Below are 19,067 nucleotides of genomic sequence, written 5' to 3'. Positions count from 1 at the left end.
ATATACGAACAGCGTTGCGAATGTCTCCGTCAGCAATTTTCCTCTCTATACGTTGTGCCAGGGAGATATGTGGTGACTTCTTCTTAGTACGAATAGACTCGGTGAAAGAAGGATTTTGAAAATTGTTTATGTTTTCCTTAATCTTGGAGATTAGTGATTTATTAGTAGACTTTTCAGGAACACGAAGAGCAATGTAAGCGTAAAGCATTAAATTGACCCAATGGGCCTCGGAATTAAATGATATACAAAGGTCAATCAGATGTCGAAGTCGGTCCGCTGCCAATGGGCGAGCTCCCTTGGGGATTCTGCGTATGACAGCAACAGATTTCTTGCACTGTATGAGTATGGAGTGAAGCTCTTCGTGGGTGATATTTGAGGATGGAATTGCATCTTGAATGTCAGAATGCACACGTGAGTGATGAATGCGCAGACCACGAGTACCTCTAAAAAGTCTAGTATCACCTGATGGACAATGTGGGCACGGAATATATTCATCAGGTTCAGTGATAGCACTAATATGTGTAGAAATATCAGAAGAACTTCCTGCTGCGGATGGGGTAATATCCAGCGAAGAATCTTCTGATGTATGACATCTCGAAATGTGGGTATTGATGCCTCGATGAGTAAAAGATTTACCACATAAATTACAAGTCACAGAAGAAATGTTAGTAGATTCAGAAGGAGTACACAGAGGGATGTTGGTTGACATCACTGATAAATTAAAGTAAAACGCGTAAATAAACTAGACGAAGACGAAAACTGAATGAAATTAATTAGTTAATTAATAATTGTAAGCACTGTTGCTATGTAAAATCAACAAGTCTGTAAAGTCACTAGAAAACACGCTGAATTTCTTGAATATTCACATGACGAAAAACATTCCTAATACACACATGAAGAAACAAAATAAGCAAGTCTTCAGATAATCAAGAGTTAATCCACTTAAGGGTATTAATCACATAATAATAAACGTTTGAAATGAAAGAGAAAACAAAGCACATATTATTAAATCATGGCCTTCTATATTTCCATTCCATATATTCTATATTTTATTCTTCATATTATAGCTGCAATCCCCTGGTAGAGGGGCAGGGAAGACCTGATGGCCTTATCTGCACCAGGTTAAATAAATAAATAAATACTATTACTACTAAATATACACTCAGGGACAAAAAAAACCGGAGACTTTAATATTTGCTAGTATTTTGCAAAACATTATCTTCTCATACAATATTATGGTAGCCATCTGTTGTTATGGAGACGTGTATACATTGTTGATTGTTTTTTGTTTTATAAACAAGCCATTACAAGCAAATATTCCAATTTTGCTTTCGGAGTCTCAGCTATAACAATTTTGTCTCAACCATTTTGTGCTTCATTATCGTTATCATTCGTTATTTCTTTGTTTTTACATTTTCTGAGTTTAAGTGGGGGTTGTAACCTTTGTCTTAAAACAAGATGCGACCTGAAGATGTGGCTCGAGCTGTAGCCCTTTACGATGATGGACGCAGTGTACGTTACATTGCAAATGTTATGAATATGGCTAGAAGCACAACCCATGATGCCATAAAAGGTATAGAGAGACCCTAGAATATACCAGAAGACCAGGTTCGGGTCGTCCAAGAGCTACAAATCCAAATGAAGACAGGTATATGGTGTTGAGAGTTCTTAGGGAGCGCAACTTGCCAGCTACTAGTGTAGCCCAGCAATTTGTTAACATGCATGGACGCCCAATTTCGGCCAAAACAGTTAAAAGGAGGTTGAAAGCAAGTGGACTGATATCAAGTAGACCTGCAACTGGTCCCAGACTTCTCAGGATGCATCGAGTTGAACGACTGCGTTTTGCAAATGATCACAGGGATTGGAGAAATGGACAGTGGAGCTGTGTTCTGTTCACCGATGAGTCCCGTTTCAATCTGTGCTCACCTGATGGACGTTAAAGAGTTTGGAGAAGGAGGGGAGAACGATTTTCACAGTGTTGCATTTCCGAAAATGTGCCGTATGGAGGTGGTGGAGTGATGGTTTGGGCAAGAGTGTGTACTGATGCTCGTATAGAGTTGGTTTTTGTTGAAAATGGAAGACTAACAGCTGATAGGTATATAAATGAATGTTTGGCTGATCATGTTGTGCCATTTGGCCAATTTGTAGGCGATAATTTTGTTTTAATGCATGATAATGCACGGCCGCATATTGCCCATGCGGTCGGAGATTATCTCCAAGAAGTGGGAATCCATGTTCTTCCATAGCCAGCAAGGAGTCCAGACATGAACCCAATTGAACACATGTGAGACATGCTGGGACGGCGTGTTAAGAATAGACGACCGAGACCAGAATCGTTACAAGAATTGAGGCGAGCACTTGGCGAAGAATGGGAACTTATTCCTCAAGAAGACATTGCTAACCAAATTGAGAGCATGCCAAGACGTATGGATGCAGTTATTCAAGCCAGAGGGGGTAATACCCGTTACTAAAAAGAGTTTTTAATGTTTAAGGCACCATAAAATGAAAAAAACAGACCAAACAATGCCATAGTTATACACCCTTTGTAATTTTTTGTGAATTTTCTCATCAGAGATTTTTTTTTTTCAAATGTTGTCGTATAAGGTGCTAAATGAAACATTATTTTGTTTAAATGGGTTTTGTTTCATTTTGAAATAATTGGCAACAAAATACAAGCAAATATAGAAGTGTCCGGTTTTTTTTGTCGCTGAGTGTATTAAACAATATTACAATTAATTAATAAAACACATTGCACACTCGAACTTCTTCATAGGATCACTTTTGTTACATTATAATATATTAGTTGTAGTGACATAGAAAGAAATCGAATTCTTAAGAAAACAAGACCTCGGTAAAAAAATGTTTAGAAGCCATGGCAACCTGGCACATTGGATATCTCTACTCCTGTAATGGACTATATTGAATGATTTTTTTCTGCCACAAATGTGCTCAAAATATTGTTTGCTGTGCTTTCATTCATTCATTCATTCATTCATTCATTTATTTTATTCCATAGATCTTACATGAGCAATGAAGCTTTAAGATGTGGAACAAGTCAAAATTTTACAATATTACAATTACAATTTTTACAAATTTTTATAGTTTTACAATTTAGTAATTTTCTACAATTTTGTGCAATTTTTTACAATATTTTGGCGAGATGGAGTGAGATGAGGTGAGGTCCGAGGATTCGCCAAAATATTACTTGGCATTTGCCTTTTGGTTTGGGGAAAACCTCGGAAAAACCCAACCAGGTAATCAAATCAAAGCGGGGTAATGCTTAATGCTTTGATTGCACTGTTCACGATGTATTAGGGGCCAGCCATCATTAAGTTCACAAAAAAGAAAAAAAAAAAGTCAAAGTAACTGTTGATTAAAATTTTTAGTCATTTATATTCGTTAAGCTGTAATTGATTATCGGTAAACTGTAAATGCTACCAAAATAGAAACAAATTAAATGTAGTTTTTTTTCCGTTCCTTGTATTGTATTTTTTCCCCTGGAGCAAAAATACAATATGGTGTTGCTGTGGAAATTGTAGATCAGCTTAGAGATTGGCAACATATTTTGTCAGTTGTAACACCAACAATACTTCATTTGAAATTCTGTAAGGGAATTTCAGTTTATAAATGTTAAGAGTTTTGTCTTTTTGTGCAGGTTTTGTGCCCGGTTGAATGTGAGTGAAGGAAGAGTGGAGAATACTGAAATATCAAGTAGTGAAGAGGATGAAGATGAAAAAGAAGAGAAGGATGAAAAAGATGATAGAGAATCAAATTCCAGTGAAAAAGCTGATAGTAGTGGCACACGAGAATCGAGCCCAGCCCCTCTTTTCAAACTGAAGAAGGGTGGTGGGCTGTTCCGAGGGACCAAGCAGGAGAAAGTTTGCCAGATTTGTGAGAAACCTGGTGACACAGTGAAATGCCGCGGACCTTGTTGTGGAGCATTTCACCTTGAATGTCTCGCAAAGTTGGAGAAAGAAAAGAGTGAATCAACAGCAAATAGTGTGGAAGACAAAGAAAACGAAGTTAGTACCAGTAGCCAAAATGAAGATACATCTGTTGTAAATGAAAATAGTGAACAGATTAAAAAAGAAGACGCAGAAAGTCATAAAGGAATTAATATGGACAGTAAAGATGAAGTTGTATTAACTGTTACTAGAGGTGACAAACAGGAGGAAGACGAAGAAGAAACAGAAAATAAAAAAGAGGTTAATACTGACGATCAGAATGAGGATATATCCAATATTGGTGAAAGTGGCCATCGGATCAAGGAAGAGGACACTGAAGATAAAAAATTACTGGAAAACATAGAAGAGACTTCTGAGAAGATTCCAGAAAACAATTGTATTTCTAGTTCTGCAGAAAATAATGAATCAATAGAAGAGAAAGAGAGTCATTCAATCTCAAGGAAAAGGAAGAGGTCCGAATCAGAGGAGCAGATGGGTCCTTCTGAAAAAAAGATTGGTCTTGACGAGGAAAGACCAGAGGGAGAAGTAGTTAACGAGAAAATATATGACAATTGTGAGACTGAGATGAAAAATAAGGATACAATATGCGTAACAGGCATTGAAGATAGTGTGAAGAATGGCGATGATACGAAGATGGATATAGATAAAGTCATTGATGAGAACATAGAAAAAGTCAATTGTGAAGATAAAACCAAAGAACTGGATCACGTGATCTGTAATCCTAATGCAAAGGAAAGCGATGAAGAAAATACATTAAATCATGATTTAGAGGAAGTAGGGTCACTAGCCGAAAATAAAAGCGAAATTAAAGAAGATAACAGTGAGGGAGAAAGAAATGGTAATGAAGAAAATGATAGAGAAAAGAGAGATCCTGAAAAGGTTATATCTAAGCGAGAGAGGAGAAGTACATATAAAGTGAAAGAGGAGGAACATAAGAAGGGAGGTGATGAAGATGAAGTTACCAGCCAAAAGAATGAAGCATTATCTTCCCAGGATAAATATAAGAAAGAAACGAGAGGTACTGTACGAAGAAAAGAGGAAGAAGAAAGGAAAGAAAGTGAATCTGCAGGAGAAAAAGAATTGAAGAAAGACACCAAAGCTAATCCTGAGGAAAAAGACAAGGATGACAAGAAAGATAGAAGAACTATTGCCAGAAAGAAGGATAAAGAAGAAAAGAAAGGGAAGAGTAGTGAAGTTGAGGAGAAACCCGCTAATGAAGTTGCAGAATTCCGCTGCAAGGACTGTCAGGAAGGGCGGAATCCTCCTTGCTTTGGGTGTGGTAGAATTCAGGAAAAGAAGACTGGCAAAGAACAACGTCAACGTTGTGTAGTAGGTACGTATATTGCATTACAAAGAGATCTTACTATTTTCTTTTTGTTTCATGCTACTTGTGGCCAGTTTCGTCAACCTCTGTTAAATATCCTATAGCAAGAGTTTTACTAACAAACATTTAATTTTTAACAGTCATTTAAATATTACGCGTTTCATCAACAACTATTAAGAGTTTTGTCAAATCATATTTTTCATGTTGGAGCGTAGCATCTAATAGATCATGGCAATATTGTGCTGCTATGAATGTGGCCAAGATTATGCTTATTTGAATTGTTTATATTGTGCAGTCTATGTTACTAGGTGTTAATAAATACTTCCTCAAGGGATAACCATTGCCATCTAATGGAATTCTTCCCATTTCGTATTCTGCTCTGATGTGGAAATTATTAAATATTGTACTATCATGTGCACACCCTGGCCAACAGGCAACAATATCCCTTGTTAACAGGTTGACATCACATATAGCTTGCACATTTACAGAAAAATATCCTTTTCAATTGCGAAATATTTCACCCATATTACCCCCAGGCAATTGAATTTTAAGTGAGGGCAGTCTATTGCACCCAAAACTTCTGGGAAATTTGCTATATTTTAGAAATCTTGAATAATTTAAGCGATCTCCTTCCCTTGGAAACACAATATATTATGGCCTCAAACTAGGAATGGCAGCAGATACTCTATTTATTACTCTGTTTGTAGTTGCTTTTGAAATGCCTGCATTATCCCCAATACTAAACTGAAATGAGCCTAAAGTATAAAATCTTAAACCAATGAGTAATTGCTGCATTGGAGTTAGTGGTAGATTTCTGTTAGTTGGGTATTCTAACTTGTCTTCTATTTATTGTAACACTTTTGCTGCAACTATTTTAGATATTCTATATCTCTACAGGAACTTTTGTTCAGATAAATGAACAGTAACTTAAAATTTAAGTGATGAATAATTGACATTTAAATTAACAGGAGATTTAAACAGTTGTTAACCTTAACAGAGATTGATGAAACGAAATCTTCTTTTAAAATCGCTTTAACGGTTATTGATGAAACTGACCATAGTATTTTCAGTTATCTGAATGAAAATATTTAATTTTTTTAGAGGGAAGTTACTTACAAATGTTACTGACTGTCATCTCCTGCATGTCCATTGTTTTCTATAAAAATGAGCCAACTCACAGTAAATTCCTTTTAATCTTCAAAATATTTCGTAGGACCTAGTATAGTTTTCATATGAAATGTTTAAAATCTGCATTTACATTTTAAGTTAATCTAGAAAATGCTGTTTTAATATGCTTTATAGGCTTACATTATTGATAAAAGTTCAATGGAGTCAAATCTGGTGACTTAAATGGCCACTAACTACAACTCAGTATGTTATCAAAGAACTGTTGTTAGTTGCTAATGACCAGGCACCAATTGAATGTGATCCCAAAATGCGTTCAGTCCATTTATGTGAAAACATTGGGTAATTTTTTTTATCCATCAGTCTACGGACTGAGCGAGTTTTGAAATGACATGCACAATAACACAAACTTTTAGACAAGGACTGGCGTTGTTTTGGAAGAAAAGAAGCTTAAAATATGATAGAGGTCTAAAGAAAAAAATCATATAATAAAAATGGCCAAATGGACTGAGCGAGTTTTGGGATCACATTCTCCAATTAATTGCATTCATTTGATCATCTGAACAGTACATTGTATTTTGTAACATAGGTCTCTTTCTTTCCTTCCTCCCCACCCTCCAAATCCATGTTTCTAATATCTTTATATATTCATGACTATCTCGTACGCTTTGTCATTCTTGGCAGCCTTTTATTGTGAAGGAAGCTTTAGTGATGAAATTATATGCTTAACATCTGTTGATAACATTGAAGTGTTCGCAGGGAAGGAGATCTTGCTTGGGAACACATTCCCAAAGTCCTGTGCATTTGTAAAGAACTTTTGTACAGATACGGAAATAAAATTTGGAGCTCCCTTATTGTATAAATTTCGCTTACAATACACTGCGCATGTGCAGTAAACAAGAACCTCTGTACATATGCTACTTGTGGACAGTTGTGCAAAATTGTTGCCTACATACAGGTGGACTCCCATCGAGACGCACTCCAAATTTTAATTCCATATCTGTACTTTTTTAAATTACTGATGTTCAGTGTACATCACCCACCTCAGGCTATATATAAACATTGTAAAAGATCAACACAAGTTGTAAAGATTAACTTAAAGTCTCTGGGATTTAGTTATATACAATAGAAGTAATTTATTACAGTTTTATATGAACACTTTTTAATGATTGAATAAAATTAATAAAATCGGTAAATCGGTTGAAAACCAGACATGTTTTGGAGGAATGCTCCTCCATCTTCAGTGGTAGTACCACGACGCTGGTACAGATGTTCGACCGTGTAACGTAGCTTAAGGTCAGCAGTCAGGTCAGTCTTCCTTAAGCTACGTTACGTGGTCGAACATCTGTACCAGCGTCGTGGTACTACCACTGAAGATGGAGGAGCATTCCTCCGAAACATGTCTGGTTTTTAACCGATTTTATTAATTTTATTCAATCATTAAGAAGTGTTCATATAACTAATAAATTACTTCTATTGTATATAACTATCTCACTCATGAACACTGTTGTATCTGACCTAACTTATGTAATTTAATCTCTGGGATTTGTTATCAGAGCAGAAAAATAATAAACTATTTTCCTTTTATGGTTAAAATTCGACACTGCAACTGATATACTAAAAGTACCAGCCTTTTTTTTATCTCAGCAACTTCTAAAATGAATTTTTAAACTTAGTACATGTTCTTCCTCTTCACTGTATAATCGACACATCCATTGGAGATAAACAAAATGGCTAACACTAGGAGGTAAGAAAAATATATCATTTGGAAATTTTTAAAAGGCTATTAAAAATTTTGTTATAGGTCACTGTGGCAAGTTCTATCATATCGAGTGTCTGAAGTTATGGCCCCATGCTTCATCAAGTGGTGGAGCTCCTTCTCGAAGACAGTCAGCTGCAGCAGCCCGCGGAGAAGATATTTCCATTGGTCATGGTGCTGTCACATGTCCCCAACATGTCTGTCACACATGTGCATCAGATGACCCTCGGAATGCAACCACACGCTTTGCTCATGAACGACTGGTTCGTTGTATTCGATGTCCGACAGCATATCACACTGGTAAGTCAGCTAATGCTCATATTCATTGCTATATTTTTGTATGTATCAGGGTGTCTTCCAGTAACAAACGTAATTAAAGTAACCAAAAAGTAAATAATTTAAGTAGTTATAACGAATTTAAAAGATTCAAGTATTCGTAGATAATGAAATTACGCATATTGTTCTGCTGGTACTACTGCTTGAGTTGTGATTGAATGAGTCTAATACAGTCTAGAAGGCTGAGAGCGAGGTTGGTTGCGCACCCATTGAAATGAAGCTCAGAGAGCTTAAGAAACAAGACTGATGACTGAAATGTGATTAATAATGCTTTTCATCATGCTTACGAAGTTATGAATAATTGAAGCGTCGGCTGGAACAATGTTGTAAGTTACATTTAGTAAAACTTACAGGAGCTGCAAAAATGTGTACACGTACAATGTTGTTCTTATAAGGTAGCAAACTTTTGAGTGGACAAATTTCATGTACTGCATTGATGGACAGTTGCCGAATGAAAATTTTGTTACTTACAATGTTGTTCCAGCCGACGCTTCAATTATTAAGTTGTAATTAAAAAGTTATAGTTTGAAATAAAAAGTGATTATGTATTTTCCTAAACTTGCAGTTCATCATTTTGGTCATATTGAGCGTTTTATTATGTTCGAAATTAATTACCATTTTATGTTAAAAATCACTAGGCCTATGTGAATCACAAAGCCTACTATATTACATTCAGCAATAACATGGATAAAGTAATGCCTTATATTCAGGCAATATGTATCTTAATATCAAACGAATAGAATTTGTGGCCAGAAAAAATTGTTAGCAGGTTTGACCTATAATAATTCACAGATTGCTAATTATCGTCCGCAACAGTTACTACCATGCTCTTGAGGTTATATTTGGTCTTATCATTTGACGTGACAAAACCTTTCACATAGCAGATTTCTGATCTCATTGCATTTTAAAGAAACTGAGACATAAATTATTATTATTATTATTATTATTATTATTATTATTATTATTGGCGGCCGGGTAGCTCCGTTCGTAGAGCAGCTGGCTACAGACTGGAAGGTCCAGGGTTCGATCCCAAGTGGTGACGGGATTTATCTCATTGCCAAACTTCCAGAACGGCCCTGAGGTTCACTCAGCCTCCTATAAAATTGAGTACCGAGTCTTTTCTGGGGGTAAAAGGCGGTCAGAGCGTGGTGCCAACCACACCACCTCATTCTAGTGCCCAGGTCAAGAAAGCATGGAGCTCTACCTCCATGCCCCCCCCCAAGTGCCTTCATGGCGTGTGATGGGGATACCTTTTACCTTCTAACTAAAAAGTAACGAATTTTTGTTTCACATTTTAGGTAGGCACTCTGATATATGATTCTTTGAAACATCGATTTTAGATATGTTACATAATATTATAATTATGATTGCATATTGTGTGTAGATAAATTGAAAGTTACTCTGTTAACATACTGGCAGAGGGAAGACTATGTTCACACTATTCAAAAATTGTAATTTAGTCCTTTTCAGTTCCTAGTTAAATCATGCTTTATAATGTCAATGTTGTGAGACTGTGCTGAGGCGTGGGTTCGAATTCTGCTTGGACTGATTATCTGACCAGGTTTTTTCAGAGTTTTCCTCAACTATAATGCGAACGTCAGGTAATCTGAAAACTTTTCTGTCGCATCTTATTATCACAGATTCTACCAATGCTAGAAAACCTTGCAGTTGATATAGCATTGTTACACAATCAATTAAAAAACATTGTGTTTTATAATAAGACGAGTTGACTAAAGACAGGTACTGACCTCCATATTGAGGGTGCACGTGTAGGTGATACAACTGCCAACATTTAATAAGAAGGAAAGAAAGAAAGAAAAAATATAACTTCTAAAAGTTAAAGAGTATTGAAAAAGAAATAATCAAGTTGCGCATGCGCACATATACACACACTACACACACACACACACACACACACACACACACACACATGTTCATTGGTCTTTATTTCCATTTCCAGGAAATTATTGTTTACCAGCTGGATCAGAAGTATTAACAGGTTCGCAGATCATATGCCCCAAGCATTATAAACCTCCACTGAAAAGAACTTACCATGTAAATGCTGCTTGGTGCTTTATTTGTGCCATGGGTAAGTCAGTAAATTAATAATATTGTTATAACATACTGCGCATGCTCAGTAAGCATGGAAAATTTAGGTGGCCCAAATTTTGTTTCTGGGTCTGTACATAAATATTAGTCTTTGGGCATTTCAAATTAAACTTTTATAAAAAGAAAATAATGAATAAAATAAAATTTCTCTTAAAAAATACCATTTTCGAATAAATTCGCGCTAAAAACAAAAGTGTCTGGTGTACATGAAATTTCGCTTTATTTTGGGAGTTTAAACTTTAGTTATTTTGATCTGGAATGGTTTGAAACATAAAATGTTAGCTTTTATCAACTGAAAAACTATTTATATCTCGATTGAGTACTTTGCATACAGTTTATGACCTATGATATGGTTTACTGTCTGATTTATTTAATTATATGTTTTTTTCAAGGTGGTTCGTTGATATGTTGTGACTTATGTCCAACTGCGTTTCATGCTGAGTGTGTGAAAATTTCCCCTCCTGAGGGTAGTTTCATCTGTGAAGATTGTGACACTGGACGGTTTCCTCTGTATGGCGAAATTGTATGGGTGAAACTTGGGTCGTACAGGTTAGTTTTTGAAATTTATGAGTTTGAAAATAATGTACTTCATTTGTCTATAGTTCTAGAGTTTATTGCAGGTGCGGAATTCATATATTTTTCTGCACTAATATATACCATTTTTTTGTTCTTAATTTCATTTTTGTTTGTGCACCATGTTTCTCTTTTGTGTTATTTCCTGTGTTATGAATTGTCCTGTTGGGCTATTCCATCTCAAATCGACCAAAATATAGAGAAAATTGACCTTGCAATTTTTAAATACAATTAAACTTTCTCTGTTCGTTAACAACTGTGATACAATGCTTTGTGCAAAGTTAAAGGCATCAGAACTTCATAGTGTTTAAATTAAAAATATTTAAATTTATCGTATTTTCATAAAATTAGCAACTTTAAACTGTTGTGGCTCCGAAACCCTTTCACCCAATGATCAAAATCATGGTTTATTTTGATGCTGAGAAATCAAAGTTAATATTGACATGTAAACAGTTTTTCTTGCTTTTTATGGAAATGAAGAAATTTAGATTTTTCTTCATTAAGATGCCTTTGCCCACGAAAAAATATTTTTAAAATATAGGGTTAGATTCCGCATTGAAAGTACAAATAAATACATATTTTTTACTGGTGCACCATTGATGAGAAAGTATTGAAAATATCAAATAAAGAAAATAAATAGTACGCGCGTGAACTAACCAGCTGACTGTAGGTAGTCGAGACAAGCAAGGCCAGGAGACAAACTCATGATGTGTCGTCTAGCAGTCATGGCTGGGCTAGTTTTATCACAAGTTTTCATAAACACAGGAGTAAAATGACGCCCAATGCTCGCTTATCTTCAGCTCTCGGCCAGTGCGTGGGGTAGTGCGCCGTTCAAGTCTAGGCGTGTGAAAATAATTTATTTAATACCCTCCAAACTTATTGCCGTGACACTAAGCAAACAATGCCGAATCCCTCTTAATAATGCAAGGTTTTTTTCTCAATATTTTTTACATTTTTACAAATGGGCAAAAAGCCTAAAAGTAAGTAAAATCAGATTATCTGTCTCTCTGTATACAATAAAAATAAGTATTACTTCTTATCATAACCTACCAAATGTCAGCTTCAAAATCAGCTCTCGTTCAGTGTTCTGCAGTAAATGGTTCCAGAGTTCTGAGCACTGAAAGAGGCTTGTTTTTATAAAATATGCTAAATTTGTCGCTCAATAGTACGAAAACCGTTTGACTTTCGATAATATATTTTTGAAAATGCACTCTCCTCAGCACCTTGTATAAATAGGGAAAAAATTAGAGTATTAAAAAAATGCGAGGTTTTTTACTGATCGATTTCATATGGAATAGCCCTGTTAGACAGTCCTATAGTTGGGAAATCTGAAAAATATGTATTTGACGTGTACTTATCTGTTAGTTCACCAGTATAGCTTTCCACACAAAACATGTTGGAGATAAACATTTTGTGATGTAATATCTCTTTCCCATTTGTTTACTTTATGAAGAATAATTAATTTCTCATATTTGTTAATTTTCAGATGGTGGCCTGCTCAGATCTTGTATCCTAACCAGATCCCTGAAAATATTCGGAACCTCCCTCATGTGCGGGGAGAATTTGCTGTTAGGTTCTTTGGGTCACATGATCATTATTGGGTGAACAGAGGTCGTGTCTTCTTGTATCAGGAAGGGGTAAATATATGTTGAAGCATTGAAGTTAAAGTTCATTAAATTATTAGTGTTTACTGAGGTAGTTCTTTCCCTTTCTTAGGATACTGGACATAGCACAAACCGGAAATCATATATGGAAGGGATGTTCAGTCGTGCTTTGCAGGAAGCAAGTGAAGCCCAGGCAACTTTGAAAAGAGAGAGGGCAGTAAGAGAGGCCGAAGCAGTTTTGGTGAGATGATAATTGATGATAATTAAAGTTGATTTTTTCATTTAAGGTAATTTTTATGATACAGTAAAACCCCGATAAGACGCTGTTCAAGGGCCCGGGTGTAAACCACGTATTAACCAGGACCGTGTATTAGGCGGGTAATACAGTATTACTCCATTATGTAATTACTGTACTGTACGTCAAAGACATTTACAATATGTACTGTACTTAATTCTTTCGGAAAAAAGCCATTTATAGTTGTTTGTCGTGTGCGTGTTCTCCAAGCCCTCATGTTTACCACACTTCAGTTTCCTGCGATTATATCATCCCGACGACGTCGCAACTGTAGTGAATGAGTCGAGATTTTTTTTATTATCATTCTCAATATCGATAATGGGATTCCTAATGAATCAGACAGTTGTTTCTGAGTAAGAGTACTGTTCTCATCGTACTTTCGTAAGATTTCCAATTTTTCCGACACAGAAAGCGCTTTTCGTTTAACACTCATTTTAATGACATTCACAGACACTTCAATAGACTAAAGGACAACAAACTGCCCAGCAAAAATTTCCAGAATTTTATTATGGCCGAGTGAGGAATGCTGTTTGAGAGAGAGGGTTAGCAAGAGGGTGAGGTATTGTAACTGTATGTAGGCTTTAACCACACAGGTAAAGAGTCGAATAAGAGAGTGTAACAAGAGGGTGGGGTATACTAAGGTACGAAGTATGAAGGTTTAAATCGCAGGTAAAGGGTCGAATACCAATACTTTTCAGGTTAATGGCACCAGTGAGTTCAGTGACCAAGATGTTTCATTGCAGTACATTGCTGAAAATTTCATCGAAAATATTCCACAAAAACAGCGTATTATGCGGGACTTGAGCGCAACAAACGGGGTATTTTATAAAGGCGTTATATATGAAATGTACAGGGAGTGGACAAAAAAAAACGTATTACACAGGATAGCATAATAAGCGGGCACATCTTATCGAAGTTTTACTGTAATTCCATGCCAACTTTTTTCAGTTGCTCACTAATCTTATTGATGCTGAATTGGTCAATGACAATCGCACTACATTCATAGTTTTATGCTGCACAAAACTAATAATTCATTCCCCCCCCCAATGAGTTCAGCTTTATTCCATGGTGGAAAGTTTAAGAAGAGATGCTGGCAATCAGACGCTTACATCTAGCACACGAGGTCAACATGGAACTGTCAGTAATTGTAACAGTTGTACTATTAAAGTGGATTCCCAAAAAAATGTATAAAGTAGCCTATATTTTCAAGTACAGAATTGTCTCAATATGGCAGACTTCAATTTAGCATATTTCTCAGTTTTACGTACATATTTTAAATCCCCTCCTAAAATATCATACATTGTAATGCAGAGATATTATATTTTGATGTTATTTCTTGTGATTATGTCATTATTACATACGAAAATTTTCAAAGTTGATATCTTTTTTTTTTTTTTAACTTTATTTCATCTATTGTTGGCTGCAGTTTACATATCATGTATATCTGTTTTTTTTTTTTTTTTTTTTTTTTATTTTGAACATAATGGTGGAAACTTAATATTGTATGTAAAGTACAGCATCTTGCGAGCATATGTTATGATCTTTGTCCTACATTTTTTATAGTAAGAATTTTCAAATCGTCGAGAGAAGATCAACAGTTAGCAGAAGATAAATTATTAGAAAAGCAAATCAAACTAAAGTTAAGAACTTCTTTAAATTAAGGTGGTTGTACTGTGTGCCATGTATATATTTGATATAGATAGTAACATTTTTTAACCTATATTATTTCTTTGTGTTATAATTTAAAAATGAGCAATACGTATTTTACTTGTACTTTTGTATATGCGTAGAGGATTCTTGAGTTTGTTGAATCTTACATGGATTGTAAACACAGCTACAGTAAATGAAAGTTGAGGTATGTTGTGGAATAGCTCTGAATTATCTAATGTAAATTCAAAACAACTTTGGATAAAACTTCCTTTTTTTCGTTTTTGCGTACTTTTCAAAATAAAGTATAAATAATATTTTCTGATCTATTGTATGTTATACTGAGATTTCACTGCACAAATAATACCTAATTCAAAGTGAAGTGTTATATATTTATAATAATTTTGAAAATAAAAACATAATAATTTGCCTACTAATTTTACAGTAATGATAATGACATGTGAAGGAATAATAGCAAAATGAGTCTGAGGTCCAAAGTGAAAGTTACCCAGTAATTCTGCTTCAATTGGTTGAAGGAAAACTACAGAAAACCCCCAACTTGGATTTGAACCTAGGCTTATTTCACAGTCAGACATGTTAACCATTACTCCACAGTTGTGGAGTTTTCTCCTGTTAACACTGTCTTCTTTTTTCAAAATACTGTATGAATGCAGAATGATTTTCTTGCTGGGACCCACTAAATGTGAAATAGAACTAAAAGAATTTCGAGTTGCGGTAAAACTTTTTGATTTAGTGGAAAAGGTTTTTAATATATTTGTCAAATATGTCAGTTGTTTGTGTGCCGTCTATATTTAAAAAAATAATATTGCTGACTTTATTTTCTTCTTTCCCTTTCTTGATTGTTACTTATAAGTGATTGTCTGTTGATTTCAGAAACCACCGATGTATGTGAAGATAAAGTACAACAGACCTGTAGGTAACGTGCGGGTAATGGAGATGGATCCTGCATGCATGACTCCTTGTGACTGTGATCCAAATTCTGAAAACCCGTGTGGACCAGACACAGACTGTCTCAACAGGTATAAGGACCAGAATACAGAGTGTGCAACATTGGACATGGAAATTCAGTTTTTAATTGAGGGACTCTTACAGCATAATCATATAATTTATGTGATAGTTCAAATTAATAGTTATTACTTATTCTGCAGACATTAGTTGTATTGAGTATTGAATTGAGTTGGATGTAACTTAATAGTTTTTAAACTGAAGTTACCTATTAAACATTTAATAGTTTTACTGTCGTCTTCAGCAGTCTAATAGGTACCAGTGGATTCCTTCCTTTGGTTGAAAATACAATTTATAGCATTAATTTGCAGTAATGAAACAGACTTCAAAGAGTTGCAATTACAGTAGAATCCCGATTATCCGTCACCTGCAGAAATATATGAAATACTGTGCATTATATAAGCACGTTATTTTTTTTTTCCTAGATAGTGTTATTACAAGCCTTTTTCCATACACATTATGGTCTACTGTTCGAATTGTCGTACTGTATAACTTCCATATGAAATGTTTTCTCCGGGTGTCAAAAGGAATCTCATTGTGCTAAGAATCGGAAAAAAAAAGTGTAAATATTTGAGTGGTTTGGGGAAAGAGAAACCGTGGCTCATCTCAAATCAGAATACGAGATTTGAGTGTATAAAGTATGTAAATCTACAACACGAGACCTCCATTACTCATATCTTTCCACAGACAGCCATTACAAGGAATTTCCTTGGCCCTTAAAAACCTGTCATTGACAACCAGACTGAAAGTAATGAACTTTTGATCTACTATCTAGCATATTAAATACAACACCACAAAGGGAATTACGAAAGTGTAAATATTACCGTATTCACTAAATTTATGAAAATATTTTAGGTTACTGATTATCCGATTTTTTCGATTAACCATTCAGCTCATCCCCTTCATTACCACGGATAATAGAATCTACTGTACAGTATAACTCCTATATAACTTTTTTTTGGAGACACAGAATAATTAACTTTAAATGGGGGTTGACATAAAATAGAGATTTGCTGTTTTTTTTTTCTTAAAAATGTTTGAATGCTTTTACAAATAAGCTACCTTCATTACGTAAATTGTGGATAATACTGTAAAAAAATTGAAATTAAAAAAAGAAAAAAGAAAGGAAAACATTAAGGGAAAGCTGGGTATCAATCAAGTCTTTTCGTCATTTCGGATATCTTCAGATTTGGATTTTTTTCCATTTCCGAATTAAAACAACTTTTTCCTTGAGAGAAAGCATTTTTCTTTTTGCATTCATTGTTTTATAGTGATATGTCCTGCAATGGTGGAAACAATTGCGTCTCTTCACTGTAATAGTGCTGACACCACATACCTCAGCAGGCACAATACAGGCAAGAAGTGACTGACATTGTAAATTGTGATTATGTTGGATGGTTGCTTTGTCCATCACTGAATTTCATTGGTTCTCACAGAGGGCGGGAATTATCAGATGGTTTGTGTCCTGTTCTGCTCGTGATTGGTTCCCACAAAAGGCGCGAATTAGCAGACAAATAGGCATGCAGTTTCGTAGAGGGAGTGGGGATCATGTGACAGGAAGACAGCAGTGTTGTCAAATCATTGACTCTTCAAAAAAATTGGTATTTTACGCATCGAATCAAAATGCATTTATATTTTGCATTAGTCGAGATCATAAACAAATCATTTTAGAACAATTTTCTACATAAAATGCTGGTTTCTCTTAATTTTTAAGTAATGGTTTTTCTATCTAAGGCTTGTCAAATTTCATAAATTAAATTAAAATAAATTTATGAAATTTGATAAACCTTAGACGGAAATACCATACTTATAGATTACTAACCGACTTATCGGTATTATCATGTCTGTAAAATAAAAAAAATGGAGAATATTGTTAAATCCAATATAAAAATACGTTAATCATGTTATGTAATAATTATTGGGACTTTGAAAATTGAACATCAAATGCAGAAAAATGTTAAATGAAGCATGCCTAAAATCGTGGTCCTACTATATGATAAAAAAAAGCATGTTTCTTATTTTTATCGTGTTTATCGCAATTGTGATATTTTCATGCTTATAGTTACGAGATTATATCATATTTTCTACTACTGTACAATTCCAACTTTTGACAGAACATAAAATTCATGCATGTTGGCTCTTTCAGTGGAAATGATTTATATTTTTTGCTTATACTGTTAATAAGTGTGTTTTGAAGACCTAAGCTCAAAACATGCCAGTAATATTATGCATTGTTTGGTAGTAAGTGTTAAGGTAATCCTGAGTAAGTTTCAACTTGGGTATTGGCGAAGTAAGACACATCTGTATAATGACTAATCATGTATTCACTCCAAGTAACTAATATGTCTTCCCTATTTTTGTTTCAAACAGGATTTTACTTCTGGAATGTAATCCTTCTGTATGCATGGCTGGAGACAGGTGTAGAAATCAGTGCTTTGAGAAAAGACTATACCCACAGCTCCGACCTGTGAAAACTGACAGCAGAGGTTGGGGTCTTATAACTTTAGAAAATATCCGTAAAGGTATGTTATTCGGTATAGATTTTGTATTCAGTTACATACTTTGTACAACATATAGATTTCCTTTGAGATTTTTGAAATGTTATATTCCTGTTCTTGAAAGAAGTAAATTACTATAGTCGCGACACTGTTATTCCCGGCGTGACTCCTCTTTGCTTACATCTTAGGAAGTGAAGGCTCTGTAAAGTCTAGGTAGGTAGTATCATTCGCCATTTTTGTTCTTTCGTTGCTGAGCTACCATACGAGGAATTTATTTGCCACACCGTTAAACATTATCATGTCGTAGCTCCAATGATAATAAATCAAACGCACTGTAATTCAGCAAATAATTGAGCAGCAAGTAACGTCTTTGTGTGCTTTCTGCGAATGCCAACGAAAGAGCCAAAATGGCGGCGATTATATTAAGTATTTATCGAGCCTTAAGAAATGACTAACGTCTTCCTCAGCGAATCACAAGACGCACACATTTAAATGTAGCCAACCTGCAATGCGATTGGCTGCCGGAAATTAGAGCGACGGGACTATAGCTTTGCCATTTAAAAGACAAATGTTGTACATAGTTAAATCTCCATTTATTACAATGTCTCCATTATAAGCTAATATGCAATTTAATTATATATTCAAAATTTACAGTTCTATCATAGAATAGAGTGTAACGAAAGTGAGTTTCTCTTATACATGAAATGTTACTATTGTTTCCCCCCCCCCCCCCAACTATAATAACAAAAGCAAATTTATTGAATTGAAAAGCTGTAATTACGTGTATTATAGTTTCATTCTTGAAT

At 34.9% G+C, this 19,067-nt stretch overlaps 1 protein-coding gene across 1 annotated transcript in view; it reads left to right on the top strand.

Annotated features, from left to right (window-relative positions):
* Nucleotides 1-19,067, top strand: part of NSD (Nuclear receptor binding SET domain protein) — a 68,674-nt gene that overhangs the window by 29,589 nt on the left and 20,018 nt on the right. Inside the window, exons 6-13 of the mRNA XM_069822946.1 lie at nucleotides 3,656-5,298; nucleotides 8,219-8,473; nucleotides 10,470-10,598; nucleotides 11,011-11,167; nucleotides 12,678-12,828; nucleotides 12,908-13,036; nucleotides 15,632-15,777; nucleotides 18,134-18,285. Coding sequence (XP_069679047.1) covers nucleotides 3,656-5,298; nucleotides 8,219-8,473; nucleotides 10,470-10,598; nucleotides 11,011-11,167; nucleotides 12,678-12,828; nucleotides 12,908-13,036; nucleotides 15,632-15,777; nucleotides 18,134-18,285 — 2,762 coding nt within the window. The remainder of the gene's footprint in view (nucleotides 1-3,655; nucleotides 5,299-8,218; nucleotides 8,474-10,469; nucleotides 10,599-11,010; nucleotides 11,168-12,677; nucleotides 12,829-12,907; nucleotides 13,037-15,631; nucleotides 15,778-18,133; nucleotides 18,286-19,067) is intronic.

Source organism: Periplaneta americana, chromosome 4 (assembly GCF_040183065.1).
Source record: "Periplaneta americana isolate PAMFEO1 chromosome 4, P.americana_PAMFEO1_priV1, whole genome shotgun sequence".
NCBI lineage: Eukaryota > Metazoa > Arthropoda > Insecta > Blattodea > Blattidae > Periplaneta > Periplaneta americana.
The sequence above is the reverse complement of the archived record's forward strand: the minus strand, read 5'-3'. Positions and strand labels throughout refer to the sequence as shown.